Raw genomic sequence first — 18,344 nt, 5'->3', positions numbered from 1 at the left:
CCCTACAGCGACTTATTAGGATGTCTGATGGACTCCATATAGCTGCTTGCTGACTCACCGCAGCATCTCTGTTCTGATGCCTCATGCATCACCTTGCTGTCAGGAGGCTGCTGTATGGAACAAGCGGACAGGCACAATCCCGCTCTCATCAGGTCTTCTCAAGTCATTTCGTCTGCTCATACCTGGCCCCTGTACAACATAACAGTATGGCTTTCTGTCATTTTCATTGTGTTCAACTCAAATGGGACTGGAAAAGTAATAACTGTTAAATGTGGTGAAAGTGAACGGCAGCTTCAAATGCTACTTCGGAAATTTAATAAAATGTGTCCTCCTGACTTTTTACCCACACGGAATTAAAATATTCTTATGGTTAATCGAGCAGTGGACTTTAAAGACCCACTGGAATGAAAATGGTATATTGATGTTTCAACATGTTTTTGTGGCTTTTCTTTTTTGACAATAGAGGACATATATAAAGAAAATTCAGCCTAAAATGGCATTTCTGAGTTGTTCTTTATTCAAGTAGTGAATCAGAAGCAGACAACAACTCCAGCTGGATAAAGCTTGTGAGGGGTCGTAGGTGCTATACCGTCAGCGGGCCACAAGCTTCCTGCCCCGCTCCATTCTAATGCGTCCACTTGTAAACGACTAGAGCTCTTAACATCTTAATTTTCCTCGTCTGAGCTGGCATTTGGTTCAATGATATAGATACCCAATACTCCAATATTGCTCACCATTTTTGTTACACCGCTAATGTTAGCTTGAGGTTATAAGGGGCAGTTAGCTTTACCTTGAGGCAAACCGTTCCACCCACAACTAAGAGGTGAATTTCTGATAAACTACTGCCACTCTGCAGAAACTATGTCCTAAAAAATGACAGGTTTTTTGCTTTTGGCTACAAACAGCATAATTTTAATTAAAAGACCACTGGGAAAGATTTTAAAATAGAGCATAAGATGATTGGAATGGTACTCCAAGCATTTCACTGGGTCTAAATGTGATGTTACTGACCCTCAGCATCAGTGCTAATTGTCAGTTGTTTTCAAGCATTTTATGGATTTTCACTTTTTCCTTTGAGTTTGGTTCATAAGTTGAAACTGATTTACTATTCACAGGAAGGGAGTTCTCTTGTCAAGTTGCATTACTGTTTGCTCTAAAACACTTTCTTTACTATTTAATGTTCTTTTACCCAACATTGTGAATTGCCTGAAATCTTGAACAAAACACCACATTTTAAAGGTAGAACAGGGTCTAACATTCCTGTTTAAAGGCCACAAAGGAATTTAAAAAGTTGAATTAATTCTTTTTTTGTTAGAAGAAGTTAAGACAAAAAGCCAATTTGTTAATGGCTTTACATAGTTTAAACTGTTTCTGTATGTAAGCTGGAAGAAGGAAGGATGCTGATGTGAGATCCCTCCTGGATTAACGCTAAATGGAGTGTAGATCGGCAGAAGAAAGAGGCTTTTCTTTCATGAGGGGTTGGCTGAAAGCAAAAGAGCCCGCCAGCATGCAGGCATGTGCACAATGCTGCTGCAGTCAGGGCATCAATTTTGTATAGGAAACGACTGTTGAGGCAGCGCAGCAATGGCTGCGAAGCACTTAGGCGTGCACGCCTCCCTCCCTCTCCCCACTGGCTGAGGGGAGGAGGGTTCCTCTCCTTCTTTGCCATGGGGCGAAGAGAGCACTGGCAGCAGAAGCATGTCTGCCTCCGACTCAAGCGCCACAGGACTCATCTGTAACAAGGTATGCTGCTAATGCTGCCTCTTTCTGTGATGAATCAGCCTGCATGCCAGCTCAGCCTCTTCTCTTGTCTGTTTTCTCAGAGACATCCTCCTCCTGTGCACCCCTCTCCCTTGTTTTTTTCTTCTTCTTTTTTTGTTTCAGTAGAAGTCTATTCTGGTTCACTTACTTTGAGGCATCTCCTCACTTGTCTTCCCTTCCCTTCCCTCCATCCTCCTGCCCATCTCCTTTGAAGATTCTGCTCTCTATATGTGCAGTTTATCTATTTACTTCAACTCTGCTTTGAGCTGCTGGTTAAGTTTGCATTTGGAATGGTGATCCATCTGTTGAGCAGGAGGGAGTTTGGTTTTTGATTTGCCAAAGAGTCCATGAATAGAACACGAGTGAACAAACCTAACTACGTATTCTTTGGATAATTAACACTCAGACTGAATGAGGCAATAAAACAAAAACAGTTTTTGATTCAAATATTTGATATTGTCACTCATCTGATAGTTTTTCTTTTACTCATTAGTCATTTCTGTCAGACTTGAATGATTCTATCTTTTTCCTGCCATGACTTTGCATTTTCTTTTCTTGAATTACTGAATATATCATATCATACTTTGGCTTGTTTTTGGTTTCCCTTGTGTTATTGGTTTACTTTTAGTTATTTTCTGACCTATTTAATCATTTTTGCTATTTTTTTAACCTTTCTTTTTTAGGGGACACTTGCCATATGTTTATTTCTATTTTACTATGGTCACTTCCTATATGTTCCAGTACAGTCACTTAGCATCTCTTTGTAGTTGCTTTAGTCTTTGCCATTTAAGCTCTCCAGATCTGTTCATTCTTTACCTCACATATTCTTAAACACGTTTTAAGTTTACATACTAATATATGCGGGTCAAACGTAACAACCTGGCAAGGCATCAGGTTGTTAGAATGTATTGTATCGAGATAAAACAGCTGATCCAAGCAGTGAGAGCATCATTCACAGTTGTTCTGTAAGGGAGTTGCTTGTGATAAGGATGTGCTCCCCTCTACTGGTGAAAATCTACAACTGCTGCAGTGTCATTGTTTCATGTTTCAGTCTCTAATGGATTGGGCAGCATTTGAGGGATTTTCTCATTGCCATCTATGTGTCTCAATCCCTCACAGGGCAAATGATGAATCAGTGTGTCACAGCTATGTGTAAAGTCAGAAATGGGAAAAGACTGAGAGCTGTGAGTTTTTCAGAGCCATTAATGATGTTCCACCACTGAGACTTGTGTTTCTTGGATTGGATTAGATTCCTTCATCGATCTTAGAATTATATAGTAAGAGTGGAGTGTATTTTTAGTGGTCTGCTCTCGACTAATTTTAACGATGTAGCTTGTTTTTTTGTGTGCAACATTTTCAGTTTGTTACAGATTGTCCTGCCACCTATTTGTATTTTCTTCACATTTATTCAATGTATGTGATATTTTTGATATAACAAACAAGGCCATAGGTTATATAATTATTTTCTTTATTACTCACGTTTGTTTTTGAAGTGCTTTTTTGTCTGTTTGTTAATTAGGTTTTTAACATGGATGTGTGCCATATTGCACTTGTAGAGTAATTGATAGATGTCGGGGTTTAAAATTTAACTTGTCAATGTTTTATCCTTGTGAAAAAATGTATCAGACTCATTTAGGGTCGTCTAGGGAACCAAAACTACAAACAATAAAGTGAGACAGTCGTGCATGTATGATGATGATCCAATCATAACAATGGCTGAAAAAAATTATAATGAGGCAACACCATTTAGCAGCTGTTATCAAGTTAATACATTAGAATATTTTACAGTTAGATGGGTTCAGGGTAGATTACACCTTCGCCCCACAGTAGCAGGGTTGGCTCCAGCAGTCCTATGAAAGGATTTCAGTGGGTTTAGAAGCAGGAAGATCTACAATAATCATGAAGTTCTGCAATATGACACATTTGTCTCACTAAAGACCACTTGAATGTTTTTTTTATTCCTACTGTTTCTGAAATGCATTTCTCATCATTGAACACAGTTGTTGTTCAATGTTGCAAAGTATAATGGTGTAGCAAAGGAGTGAAGTTCTAAAGTCAGATTATTATATTTAATGTCTGTAATTATTTCTAGTGTCGAACTGTAATGCATTGTGGTCAAGAAATAAAATGTAGGTATTTAAGGTGATGATAACGTGTAAATCTTCTTTGCCAAAGAGACACCTCCAAAATAATGCATTTTCATTAGTTATCCTTCCCCACTCATAGACATCCAGCAGCAGCCTTAGACATTTAAATAAACGTTGTTTTGGATCAGCTAAAACAGCTTTTCATTGTGGCACAGAACAAAATAAGGAAATTGGAAAGAAATCTGTGTTTAGCTTACTTTACTTCTTGATGGATGTTAGGAAATCTCTGCTCTTCTTGGGTTGCAGCAATCAGGATGGAGGAATGCTGGCGGAGATATGAAATTATTGTTATTTTGTGCCCTCTGCTAAAAGCACTTCCATCCTGAAGATTAGAAAATCACAAAAAAAGGTGAATAGCAAGTCATTTAACAAACTATTGTCTTTTTGTATCTTATGGCTATGGCCAACAAAGGGCTAAGCATACAATCAGATGGGTTAGTGATGATTTGTGGCACATGTTACTCATCAACATGTTCCCTTGAGAGACCTTCTTTGGGAAACTGCAGGAGAACAAATGAAGATTTGAAAAAGAAAGACATTGGAAATTTACAGTCACAGTTTAAGCTGCTGAATTGCTCAATACAGAATTTCCCTCTTCCTTATGAAAGATTTATCTTTTCTCTGCCTCTGCCTTGTGGAGGAATTTTAAAGTCCTCTTTTTCCTTTCCTTTTTTCCACTTTCCTTCAGGGTTCAGCCGATTCCTACACTGGTCGACCCTCTGATTCCGACCTGTCCCTGGAGGAGGACAAGGAGGCGTCTCGGCGTGAAGCCGAGCGCCAGGCTCAGCTGCAGCTGGAAAGAGCCAAGGTGAGAGCATGGAAGTGGATGTTCTTGCAGTCTCCAAAGAGCAGTGAGATTGTAATGTGTGTTATGCACAAAATTTAGGTTTGGCATTTATTGGTTTAAACTAGAAAAATAAGATGATAATTTGTAGCTCTCTTGGTCTTTCAACAGTCCAAACCTGTAGCATTTGCAGTAAAAACCAATGTAACCTATTGCGGGGCGATCGATGAAGATTGTCCAGTCCAGGGTGCAGCTATAAACTTTGAAACCAAAGACTTTCTACACATAAAAGAGGTGAGAGGCTTAAAAAAATCATCAGCCTTGTCACTTGGAAACAAAGGCCCTTATTGACTTGTTTTTAGCAATTAACATCGAATGTGGAGAATTCAGTGAATGTTAATTTATTTTAACAGTAAAAGCTCTGTTTCCTCTCCCACAGAAGTACAACAATGACTGGTGGATTGGTCGGCTGGTAAAGGAAGGGGCAGATATCACTTTTATCCCAAGTCCAGTAAAACTAGAGGCTATGAGGATAAAACAGGAGCAGAAGGCAGCAGCAAGGTCAGTGGTCACAGCTTGGAAAGATGACTTTCTTCCTTTTCTTTTGTCCCTGTAACCCTTGTGCTATCCTAGGCACTTTAACATTGGGAGTTGGGTCATCTAGACCCACTAGACAGTGCTCTGAACCTTTTTTCTTCAATGATTTGTGATCTTCACTGGTGTCCATGGATTACATCAAATCTTTCCACCTTTATCCACCTTTGTCATGGTAGGGAGAACACGTCAATGTATAGGTGGGGTCATCTAAGATAGCACAAGGGATAACTGTCTCTTTACGTCTCAATTTCTATCTTTCCTCCACAGCATTCTCTTTGAAAATGTCTTCTTTTTATGTGTTATTCCCTTTTTTCTAAGTCTTCCCACTACTTTGCCAGCTTTTGGCACCAATGTAAGTTAAATTTTACTATCTTCTGCAAAACAGGAAAGGAGGGAATGCATCATCTGGAGGCTGGAGGTCCACCCCCCCGTCTGCAGGTGAGCTGAACTGAGTTTTACAGTTTTTTTCTTCCAGCTGGGACTCCATACTCTCTCTGGGTTCGATTTAATTGGAGACTGAAAGCTGTGGTTCATCTTCCAAAAGCAGAGAGGGTTCGATAGCATAAAGAAAATGGAACTTTCCTCCTAAAATAATCCTCATTATTCAGATGAAATTCAATATAGAATCGTTATAATATATAATTTAATATTACATTTTATATTAGATTTGATAATAATGACACTAATTGTTAATATTTACAATTAAATCTGTTTATTTCAAAAGCCAAACAGAAGCAGAAACAGGTATGTGGGTATTTCTTCTTTGTTTTTTTTCCTTTTTATAATTTATAGATCACAGACTTTACTGTGCCGAACAAATCCTTTTCTCCTCTTTTTCCATGTCGATGAAGGATTTCAGGTTTTACGATGTGAACTTGTAGTGTGTTGGCTACACTACCCACATCTCAATATCCCAGCCTGTTTCTGTATTTGTGGTCTGTGCAGACTGAACACGTTCCTCCATATGACGTAGTTCCTTCCATGCGGCCTGTGGTTCTGGTGGGTCCTTCTTTGAAAGGATACGAGGTGAGTCAGCTGCAGTTCAGCCATTCAAGATGTGTTTGGAGCCCCAGAACTGCTGTGGATGAAGGTGGACAGTAACATTTACATCTCAGATTTTGAAATTAATTGTATAATTGTCATAATATATTATGGAAAGTTCAACTTAGTGAAGCCTGAAAAATTGTTTTTAAAAATCATCATAAAAATTTAAAAGGAAGAGTATTTCATTTACAGAATTTCCCGATTCCCAGCTGCAGTAAAAAATATAAATTTAAATTTAAAATGCAAGAAATTTAAAAAATCTTTTTTAACTCAAAACATTTTATCAATACTTTTAAGAAATAAATAGTGATTTTTTTCCCTAGAAAAATTAATCATAAAATCTCAACTTGATGTGCTTTGATTTTTGATTAATAACCTTTAAGTAGTTTTTGATTTTAAAACTCGTACTTAGCTGTATATTTTAATCAGTAGCATTTCTTTTTTTAATTTAATAAATTATTTCCTCCAGAAATAATTCAGATTCTGGCCCAAGAGCATTGACACCAAATATTACAGTCATACTCAAATAAAAACTGTAGAACACAAGAGTAAACAAACAAGACTCATCTGCAATGTTTTAAATGCTTCATACTCGACAGTGCCATTTTGGAACTTATTCTCTGATTAGAGATGAATTTGTTTTACCACTTTATTTTTAATTGCCGGTTTTGTAAGTGTTGAACGCAAATTTCAGGTTTTCTAAAAATCACTTCACCACCTGTGCCAAAAGTCAGACACACCTGAGCAATGTGTGTAACATTTAGGGATGGCCTCCATTCTGATGGGTTCTGAGCAGTCTCCTGAAAACTACTTTTAGTTGAGTTAAAGAAAAATAGCACAATCATGCTTGTGTTTTTTTCCCCACAAGTTCTATGTTTCCTAACCCTTTCCCATTTTTCTGCCTTTCAGGTGACAGACATGATGCAGAAAGCCTTGTTTGACTTCCTGAAGCACAGATTTGATGGCAGGTGAGCGTCTGAGCTGTGCTCTGCAGACACACCTCAGAGATTAACCCTAGGGATGCAACGGTTCACTTTTCACAATTCGGTTCAAAACTCAATTTTGGGTCATGGTTTTGTTTCAGTTTGATTTATGACATGTGTTTTACAAAACAACAACAACAACTACAATTTGGGATAAATCCCTTTTTAAATTTGCTAATAAGGAACAGTGAAGAAAAAAACTTTCATTTTGGTGTAATAAAACAATATTGAATGTATTAAATTTAGTACATAACATGTTTGACACTTCCAATAGTGAACATATGCGAACGTATGGAGTAGGAATGCAACAATTCACTTTCCCCCCAATTCAGTTCAATGGTGTAACGGACGGTTTGGATTCAAACCAAAAAGGGTTGCATCCCTAGTTAAAGCTGAAGCTATTGGTGGCATTCTGCATCAGCTTTAGTCAATAGGTTCTTTTGTAAGGACTTTTTTATATTTAGCTGCAAGAGAGTATACGTTCAAGGCATGCTTGGAAGTAGAACAGCTGTGGATACAATATGATAGGACAGTTTTTACCCAGGATCACTATCACACGGGTGACTGCTGATCTGTCGCTGGCAAAGCGGTCTGTGCTGAACAAGAAGGCCATCATGGAGAAAGCTAACACTCGCTCCAGCCTGGGTGAGAAATGAGAAAGCTTTCTTTTATGTTATCTTGCCAAATTAATATCCAAAGGTGTTAAGAAATGATTTCTTCTCTGCTTTTAACATGACTTTGATCGATTTCTAGCGTAGCTTCTCCAAAGACTCACTGTTGTTGTTTGGGTGTTTCCAGCTGAGGTCCAGAGTGAAATAGAGAGAATCTTTGAGCTGGCCAAGTCTCTTCAGCTGGTTGTCCTGGATGCAGATACCATCAACCACCCAGCACAGCTCCTCAAAACCTCTCTGGCTCCCATCATCGTCTATGTCAAAGTCTCCTCCCCCAAAGTAAGAGGAAACTCACACACAACAAAATCCTTTTTAAGACAAGATTCAAGGTGTTTCAATTTTAGTTTAAGCCAGAGATGTTTTTTGTTGACACAAAACCTGCAAGCAGTTTTTAACTCAGTAATAAGTACTTGGAAACTTTACAAAGGAGATAGATTGAATGTTTTCGTTTTTTTAATGATTCTGCCATTCTGCTAAAACAAATATTATCATTTACCTTCTTCTCTTTAAAATTGTACAGGTAATGTTTACAGCAAAAATTCATCAAAACATAAAAAGTAAAAAAAAATTTTAATCTATAACTTTATAAGCAAATGATTGTCTAAATGGAACTCTGAACCATCTTTTTACCATTCCAAAATATGGGTATTTTTCTCTTGTTTTTGTTCTAAAGGTTCTTCAAAGGTTGATTAAATCTCGTGGGAAGTCACAAAGCAAACACCTCAATGTCCAGATGATGGCTGGGGACAAGCTGGCTCAGTGTCCTCCTGTGTGTTACTCTTTTTATTTTTAGGATTTAAACAGAAAAGTCAGATGTATTTTGTACCTTTTACTTTTCACACTTTTTTTTGATTGATTGAATAGGAGATGTTTGACGTGATCCTTGATGAGAATCAGCTGGAGGATGCATGTGACCACCTTGCAGAGTACCTAGAGATTTACTGGCGGGCCACACATCTCCCCTGTTCTGCCCCAGTGAACCCCTCAGTAGATCAAAGTTTGATCACGCCTCCCTCAGCTAACTCCAGCCAACAGGTACGGCAAACGTGCGACTCACAATGTTCTCCACAAACTTTCTGCCACTGTTATTTGACCACATCCCTCTTTTGCGTGTCTGTTATAGTTTTCTGAAACGCAAGAGCTAATAGAATGATTACCACCACACTTCTGGGTAAGTAGACATGACGTCCTTTCTTGAGATGACTTCAAAATGGATAAAAGTATAGCTTTTACAGTTGAGGGAACTCTTATTTCTTTGTAGGAGCAGTTTGTCCTGTCAGCTGGAGTCAGACAAGACGAGTCTCAAAAGACAAGGACTGGGGTGCCTCTAGGGGGCAGCAGCACCCCTCATCTCTCCACATCCAGCCACCAACTTCTCCAGCCACACCTGCATCATCAAGGAGAGCAGGGGAAAGGTTTCTGAGAAGAAGGAGCAGAAGGCTGGTGAGCTGGGGGAGAAAAAGACGCAAACAGAGAGAGGAGCAGAAGCGGCGGTGCCTGCAGAGGAGCGCCCGCCTCACTGCTGCCCCCTCTGCCAGAGGCCCCCTTCCTCCCATATTCATGCAACAACTCAGGGCAGCTTCCTGCGGCTGCACACACACTGGTAACACCACCAGGACAGCACTGCAGTCACCCTTCCCCACCTCATCAGATAGCTTCTTCCTCTTTCCCTCTGCTCCACCCACATCACCCCACCCTGATCTAAAACCTAAGCCCAGGTTTCTACTGTTACTTCAATTAAAACCACAGTTGGCTGTCCAAACCTCGTTCAGCTCACACTTTACTCAGATTACACAACTTTGTAGTTTGAGTATGTGGATCCGAGGTGCTGTTGCATTTCAGAGCTGTCATGCATCTTCCCTGAGCAGAATTCCTGGGGTTTTTCCTTTGATCCACCCGCCTTGCAATCAAGCCGACAGCTGACGAGAGCGAAGAAAAATCAATTCTGGGTGTCTTCCATGTCTGCAGCTTTAAGTGAGCCGTCATTCCAAATGTTTCACGAAATGTTTTTGAAGGGCACAGTAACTTTGAACAAGTCATTCTGATGTCATGTGAGCTGAAAAATAATCATTTTTTAACTTTCTTCTTTCATTCTTTGATCTTTACCTTTTTACCACAACAACCTACACTTCCCTCTGCAACGAATAATTTTGCCCTCAGTGTAACTGATCACGTAGTTATACTCAGCAGTCATGTAAACCTGTGTGTGACAAAGACATGCACAAAGTCTGCATGCATCTTTATCACAAATGTGAATGTTAATGAATGCTGGTCCATTGGGTTAGAAATTATTACTGACACCAAGTGTTACATTTGCTTGGAGAAAAAGCTTCTCTTCTCCGAAATCCCACAAAATTAGACAAAGTCATATTTGGTATCTGTATTAGTTTTTTTATTTTTATTTTTTTTCATGGAGCAAACTATTTATCATGAGGGTTTTTTTGCCAAAGAAATTAAACTTTCTGTCTTTTCTCTTTTGAAGTGGCAGTTTTCTAAAATTTAATGTATATTTAGCAAACGTTCGACTTACTTTAAAACCTCTTTTTGAGTTTTTAAAACATCTGTTATTTTTAGATTGTTGCTCCTTTCTTTTTTGAAAATATAGTTATGTGAACTAATACAAGGGAAAATGTCATGGTTTTCAGGCGAGACAGACCCAGACGCTGGAACTCAGAATGATCAGACAGGTAAGTGACTTGGTAAGTGAGTTTTAATCACAGGAGGGGTTGCTGAGAGTAATCCATTGACAGGAGGGAATCCAGACGTGGCTCGTGGCGAGGCTGGAGGGATCACTGCGGCTGGAGTGCTCCGAGCTCGGTTCAGGACGGCAGGTGAGTGACGGCAGACTTCCACACAGGTGACCTTCGTTGGGTAAATCCTGAGACAGAGAGGCAGAACATGAGAGCAAGGCAGGACAAAGACATGGGACTTGAGCAGGCTGACCAGGCGTAGTCACCATTAGGAGTTAACGAACTGGCGTCGATGAATGGGCTGGATCTCCTTAAGTGTAGGCAGGTTGATGAGATGAAGTGGTCACAGCTGGTGGAAGTCAGGAGCAGAGCTGAGGGGGCGGGGCTGACCGAGGCACCGTGACAGTACCCCCCCCCTAACGACCGCCTCTGGGCGGTCGAGGCCGACGGTCCGGGTGGGCGCGGTAGAAATCGGAAATGAGGGAATGGTCCAAAATGAGGGAACGGGAGATCCAAGACCGCTCCTCAGGACCATAACCCTCCCAATCCACCAAGAACTGATAGCCGCGCCCCCGGCGCCGGACGTCCAAAACGCGGCTGACGGTATACGCCGGAGCGTCGTCGATGAGCCGGGCGGGTGGTGGGGAAGCGGAAGGAGGGCACAAATCACTGTCCACAACAGGCTTGATCTGGGAAACGTGAAAGGATGGATGAACCTTGAGAGCTGCCGGAAGATGAAGACGGACACATGAGGGATTGATGATGCGATCAATGGTGAATGGTCCAATGTAACGGGGAGCCAGCTTGCGTGACGTGGCCTGGATCGGGATGTTTTTAGACGACAACCATACTCTCTGGCCTGGTTGGTAAGCGGGACCAGCCACCCTGTGGCGGTTGGCAGTACGGCAGTTATTGTCCTTGGAGCGACGGAGAGCCTCTTGGGTTTGGCGCCATATGCGCTGGCAACGTTGGAGGTGGTCTTGAACAGATGGCACGGTGAGGTCTAATTCATGGGATGGAAACAGAGGAGGCAGATAACCAAGTGACGCTTCAAAGGGGGACACACCTGTGGCAGAGGAGGGATGCGTGTTGTGGGCGTACTCGATCCAGACCAAGTATGTAGACCAGTCAGAGGTGTTCTGGGCGGCTAGGCAGCGGAGGGCAGCTTCCAGCTCCTGATTGGCCCGTTCTGCTTGACCGTTCGATTGGGGATGGTACCCAGATGTTAGACTGACGGTGGCACCTAGGGCAGAACAAAAGGCCTTCCAGACTTGTGAGATAAATTGGGGTCCGCGGTCGGACACAATGTCAGCTGGGATGCCGTGATGTCTGAAGACGTGGTTTACCAGAACCTCCGCTGTTTCAGAGGCTGTGGGCAACTGAGGGAGAGGTATGAAATGGACAAACTTGGAGAATCGATCAATTACGGTGAGGATGATAGAGTTACCCTGAGACATGGGAAGGCCCGTGACGAAATCGATGGAGATATGAGACCAGGGACGGTTAGGCGTGGGAAGAGGCTGCAATAACCCCGCAGGTGGAGAGTTAGAGGTTTTGGAGCGTGCGCAGGTGGTACAGGCGGCGATGTACTCTCTGACGTCCTTGTTCATGGAGGGCCAGAAAAAGCGCCTCCGTATAAGATGGAGAGTACGGGTGACTCCTCCATGACAGGCGATGCGAGAGGTATGGGCCCAGGTGATTACTGCAGATCTGACAGATGTGGGGACATAAAGAGTGCCGTTAGGAGGAGTGGGGTGATCAGGTTCCTCACCTTGCGCCTGAATAACTCTGGTTTCGATGTCCCAGGTCAGATTGCCAATGATGCAGGTATCAGGGAGAATGCTGGTGGTCGTCTTGGACTGTTCAGTGTCACAGAATTGGCGTGAGAGGGCGTCCGGTTTGATATTTCTGCTGCCGGGTCTGTAAGTGATGGAGAAGTTAAACCGGTCAAAAAACAAACACCAGCGGGCTTGGCGGGAGTTGAGTCGTTTGGCAGAGCGCAGGTATTCCAGATTTTTATGGTCAGTCCAGACTATGAAAGGTTGAGCCGCTCCCTCCAGCCAATGACGCCACTCTTCGAGAGCCAGTTTTATTGCCAGGAGCTCCCGGTTGCCCACATCATAGTTGCGTTCTGCGGGTGATAATTTCTTTGAAAAAAAGGCACAAGGTTTAAGCTTTCCTGATGACTCCTCTCGTTGGGACAAAACGGCCCCTACACCGGAGTCGGAGGCGTCAACCTCCACCACAAATTGCCTGGAAACGTCCGGTTGAATGAGGATTGGGGCTGAGACAAACAGTTTCTTCAGGGTGCTGAAAGCAGCTTGAGCCGTGGTATCCCAGAGAAACGGTTTTGAAGTTGATGTGAGACGAGTGAGGGGCGCAGCAATTGAACTGTAATTCCTAATAAATCGACGGTAGAAATTGGCGAAGCCAAGGAATTGCTGGAGCTTTTTGCGTGACGAGGGAGGTTCCCATTGGGAAACGGCAGTTATCTTGGCAGGGTCTGGACGAATACTGCCAGCTTCAAAAATGTACCCGAGGAAAGGAATGCTGGTAGAGTGGAACTGGCATTTTTCGGCCTTTACGAATAGCTGATTTTCGGCTAACCTCTGAAGGACTAGACGCACATGGTTCTGATGGTTCTTGGGATCTTTGGAGTAAATCAAGATGTCATCCAGGTACACGAATACAAACTGATTCAAAAAATCTCTGAGTACGTCGTTGATCAAGCGTTGAAAGGTGGCGGGTGCGTTGGTTAGACCAAACGGCATAACCTGATATTCGAAGTGTCCTAACGGAGTGTTAAACGCGGTTTTCCATTCATCTCCTTCTCTCATTCGCACGAGGTGGTAGGCATTACGAAGGTCGAGTTTTGAGAATATGCGTGCTTCCTGAATGGAATCAAAAACCGAGCTGATGAGAGGGAGAGAATATTTATCTTTAATTGTTATCTGGTTCAGTTCACGGAAATCTATACAGGGTCTGAGTGATTTGTCTTTCTTCTCGACGAAGAAAAACCCGGCCCCGGCTGGGGAAGAGGAAGGACGAATGTGACCCCGAGCTAGGGCCTCCTGAATGTAAAGCTCCATAGCTTTCTTTTCGGGGCCCGAAAGGTTAAACAATCTTCCCTTGGGAAGGGTGGCGCCCTCGAGAAGATTGAGGGCACAATCATAAGGTCTGTGAGGTGGTAAGGAGGAAGCCTTCGATTTACTGAACACGAGTTTTAAATCATGGTAACAATCCGGAATATTAGAAAGATCAATATTTTCGGGTTCACAGCTCAAGGGCGTGGAAACGGAGGATAACGCAGATTGGAGACAGTGACCCATGCAAAAGTCACTCCACCCCATGATATTACCACGGCTCCAATCAAGATGGGGATTATGGAGTCTAAGCCACGAGAACCCCAAAACGACAGGAGTCTGGGGTGTGCGAGTGACAAAAAACTGAATGAACTCGCGGTGGTTCCCGGAGGTAACAAGCAAAACAGGTTTGGTACGGTGTGAAATAACGGACAAATGCTGTCCCCCTAAACCAGCAGCATGGACAGGAGATGGGAGTTGTTCGGTGGGTAAAGTTAAACGATCAACGATACTCTGATCGATTAGACTCTGTTCAGCGCCAGAGTCGACCAGCGCCTGAAAGTCCAAAATTCTGGATTGATGACATAACTTGACCGGGACAAACAAAAAATCCTTAAGCGAAGCGGAACGGTCCCCCCGCGGCCGGTCTCTTAGCAGAGGGGTTCTGGAGTCTAAACGACGGGAGCATCGGTTAATCTGATGGTCTGTTTCACCACAATAGAAACACGCACCTTCGTTGCGACGTCTTAGCCGCTCCTCGGCTGTGATTTTTGAATGCCCGATACGCATAGGTTCTTCTGGAATAGTGCGAGGAGTCTCTGACCGGAGAACGGGTTTACAGTCCATGGAAGTGACGAGGGGTGTTAGCGTAGTAGCCTTCTTGGCAGCATGGCTCCGACTCACATTACGTTCCTGTAGCCTGATATCGGAACGTAAGGCAGCAGCAGCTAATTCCTCAAAAGTGTTAGCTTCCAGCTGGGTACATAGATGATCTTTGATGGCTTCATTGAGGGACTGGTAAAAAACCCCTCGGAGCGCTGGGTCAGACCACCCAGCCTCCACAGCCAGGATGCGGAAGTCAATGATATGCTCGCTAACGGAGCGGTTACGTTGTCGGAGTGTAAGAAGTTTGCGTGCTGCTTCGTCTTGCTTACGGGGCTGATCAAACACCAATTTGAATTCATCTATGAATCGTTCAAAAGGTAGGTGGGATATAGGATTGGCGGATAGGAAAGCCTGAGCCCATTGTAGCGCTTTACTGCGAAGTGAATTGATGATTAGCGTGATCTTACTGTGATCGGAAAGGTAGTATCGTGGTGCTTGCTGAAAAAGTAACTGGCATTGAAGGAGAAACCCTCCGCAGGCTTCCGTGTCGCCGTGGAAAGGTTCCGGTTGGAGACGGAAGTTCTCAGGTGTCATGACGGCAGCGGAAGAAAGGTTGTTGCCGGATGTTGCGGCCGGAACTGTAGGAGCAGGAATGGAAGCTTGACTGGTGATTTCTGATAATGTTTGCGACATACCATACAGACGCCGAAAAAGGTCTTGTTGAGCCGAAGCGATTTGGGATAGAGCGTCAGCTTGGCGTCCCAGGAAGATTCCTTGTTGGCTCACGGCGTGGCGCAGATCATCTGAGTCAGCTGGGTCTGGATTTTGGCCAGTTCGTTCTGTCATGGTTTTCAGGCGAGACAGACCCAGACGCTGGAACTCAGAATGATCAGACAGGTAAGTGACTTGGTAAGTGAGTTTTAATCACAGGAGGGGTTGCTGAGAGTAATCCATTGACAGGAGGGAATCCAGACGTGGCTCGTGGCGAGGCTGGAGGGATCACTGCGGCTGGAGTGCTCCGAGCTCGGTTCAGGACGGCAGGTGAGTGACGGCAGACTTCCACACAGGTGACCTTCGTTGGGTAAATCCTGAGACAGAGAGGCAGAACATGAGAGCAAGGCAGGACAAAGACATGGGACTTGAGCAGGCTGACCAGGCGTAGTCACCATTAGGAGTTAACGAACTGGCGTCGATGAATGGGCTGGATCTCCTTAAGTGTAGGCAGGTTGATGAGATGAAGTGGTCACAGCTGGTGGAAGTCAGGAGCAGAGCTGAGGGGGCGGGGCTGACCGAGGCACCGTGACAGAAAAGCTGATGATTACTTCTACCTGTAAGAAACAATTGGACATCAGATCTTAAATTCAGACAAATAACATGAACTCTGATGAAATGAGGCTAAAGATATTACCGGTATACAAGTTTGTATTTTTGTTTGAAAAAATATTGCAGTATCACATATCATTGTAAAACAGTAACACACAAACCCTTAGGATTTGCCTCAGGGGGAAGACTTTGCGTTTTACTTAGAGAACAGGAACTATCTTGACACATAGGTTTAAGCAAGTTTGTTGTGGCACAAGCAGGTTTTCCAGAGACCTGCAAAAAAAAAAATCCTCCCAGATCCGTTTATTAAGCTACCAAAAAAGAAAAAGAAAAAACCCTGCCAGATTTTAAATGAGCTCCTTAGATGAGGAAGCCCACTGCTGCTTATGAAAATATGAGGTTAAATGTTCCCATGTGCATTACGGATTATTGGTTTTTGCAACAGGGCAGATATCTGAAAGCAACAATACCATTTTGCTATTTTGCAGAAATGCAACCCTGGGCCATTTGGCTTCAAAAGCCTTTAGCACAGTTTAACATTTGTCTTTTTTAAAGTTATTTTTTATCAATTTATGATCTTCAGCCAATAGGTTCAAGAACAATTTGCTCATATCTTCATTGTGTTTGTCTTTATTCAGAAATCAACAGCATACAATACTAAAAACCTATTCATTCATGTGCAATGAAGAGAAAAAGAAGACAAAAATACTACATACAAGCTGCATGAACAGAAACTTTGATTTTAAAACACATCTCAGATTTTGGTTTTGGTTATTAATGACACTATATACTTGAGTAAAAGTAAAAAAAATACTTCAGTTGTTAAGTGGGTTGTAAAGTTTCTGAATAAATGTTAAAAATGTATGAAATCAGACAAAAACTACAAATTAGTGTGCAAATGTTGGTGTTTACTAGTATTGTCATACAATTTGTTTGTTTTATTAAGGGGAATGGATTCTTTTAGAATATTTTGGTGACATAAAAATTTGTAGATCAATAAAGGGAAGCATATTTCTATATGCCAAGATCTTACATGCCAATGTTTTGAAACACATTAGATAACCGATATCTATGTTTTAAACATTTAATACAATTAAGTCTCTTCTGTTATTATTATTTTTTGTTAAAAACATATTTTATTCCACAGCGTAGTGACAACATCACCACATCTCTCCCTAATTTACCTTAACACCCCTCAATATCCGATGCATCTCAGTAAGCTCTGAAAGTATCAGACAAATGCAACTTTCTAACTCGCGCTAATGCACATGATTCTGTTAGTGTAGCACACATTTAATAATAGTTATAACTGCATGACTGCTTCTATCAGAAGGGCTTTTTTAGGCTCATCCTCACATGAGCAGGTCACTCAGCAAAGTGAATCAGCATTATCACTTACATATCTCTTATGGGTAAGCTGTAAATGTTGTAAATAAAGGTAAACAAACTGCACAACAATGCTGCAAATATGATGGAAGCTCAGAGCATTTTTTTTCTTTTGGCAAAGTATACAATTCTGTATCTAATGCCTCAGAAAGCATGCATTTATATGTAGCGTTCTCAGATTTTTAAATGATGCAGTAATTATCCAGAACCATTGTAAGAACATGGCTTCCGCTGACATTTGTTCTCTACTCTGAAGCTTTCAGCTTCAGATCAGATGCTTCCAACTTGTGAAACACTAAGAGCACATTTCCTTCTTCAAGAGAAAACTTTCAACCTGTTATGTTTTATTTTCTTTGCCGAAATTTTCAACCAAACGTTGTTATGGTTTTGGTTTCAAAAAGCACAACTTCTTTATAAATATTATTATTATTTCATATTGTGTGTGTTTCAGTGAAATACAATGCAAAGTGACAAGACACAAGCTCAGACTATCAATCTCTCTCCTCAGTTTTGATGGGGTAAAATTGCACTATCATTTCTATGTATGCTTTCCAATGCAATAAACACTCTAAGTTTGACCTGAATGCACTTCCAGTCTTCAACAAGTTATTTGATGGTGTCAGTACTTCAGACAAGATTACACGAAGAAGTGATATCCAGCAAAGTCTGATGATAATCTTTGTCCTGGGTGCATCTGTGCATCTTTCTCAATAACACATGTGAAGCCAGGGTGAATAAAAACGCTAAAATATGAAGTCATGTGTTCTGTATTTTATGGGTAAATTATGTTTTCAAATGAACTTTATTCACATTTTTTAAAGTGTCATACATTAGGTATGAGAAGCAGATTGGATCATCCTGTGTCAAATTTACACTAAAGTCTGTGTGATAACATCCCCTTCTGACTTCACAGCACAGTTCTCTCCTCCTGATTCTTGATTGAGCCATTATTTGTTTTCCTGAGGCCATCTGTTGTCACTTCCTCCTTGTGCTGATGCTAATTAGCAGACCTGTCAGTGGATTTTGAAGTGTGATGGTTTCCACACATAA

The 18,344-nt window shown here is 42.1% G+C and overlaps 1 protein-coding gene across 1 annotated transcript; it reads left to right on the top strand.

Annotated features, from left to right (window-relative positions):
- The first annotated feature begins 1,506 nt into the window (after positions 1-1,506).
- On the top strand, positions 1,507-18,049 carry LOC101164307 (voltage-dependent L-type calcium channel subunit beta-4). The gene is made up of 15 exons (XM_023956576.1): positions 1,507-1,743; positions 4,597-4,716; positions 4,864-4,986; positions 5,132-5,253; positions 5,675-5,727; positions 6,014-6,033; positions 6,235-6,315; positions 7,243-7,301; positions 7,861-7,961; positions 8,115-8,266; positions 8,661-8,756; positions 8,852-9,022; positions 9,111-9,158; positions 9,249-10,618; positions 15,897-18,049. The coding sequence occupies exons 1-13, from the start codon at positions 1,699-1,701 to the stop codon at positions 9,138-9,140; spliced, it is 1,173 nt and encodes a 390-aa protein (XP_023812344.1). The 5' UTR covers positions 1,507-1,698; the 3' UTR covers positions 9,141-9,158; positions 9,249-10,618; positions 15,897-18,049.
- The last annotated feature ends 295 nt before the right edge of the window (positions 18,050-18,344 follow it).

The sequence above is a fragment of the Oryzias latipes genome, chromosome 7 (genome assembly GCF_002234675.1).
Source record: "Oryzias latipes chromosome 7, ASM223467v1".
In the NCBI taxonomy this organism is placed as follows: domain Eukaryota; kingdom Metazoa; phylum Chordata; class Actinopteri; order Beloniformes; family Adrianichthyidae; genus Oryzias; species Oryzias latipes.
This window is presented reverse-complemented; position numbering and strand designations above follow the sequence as displayed.

Bases quoted from the DNA above. Each gene is read 5' to 3' on its own strand.
- LOC101164307 (XM_023956576.1), top strand. From the start codon at position 1,699: ATGTCTGCCTCCGACTCAAGCGCCACAGGACTCATCTGTAACAAG. The intron at 4,717-4,863 runs GTGAGAGCATGG...GTCTTTCAACAG, and splicing joins TGCAGCTGGAAAGAGCCAAG to TCCAAACCTGTAGCATTTGC. The intron at 6,034-6,234 runs GTATGTGGGTAT...TGGTCTGTGCAG, and splicing joins CCAAACAGAAGCAGAAACAG to ACTGAACACGTTCCTCCATA.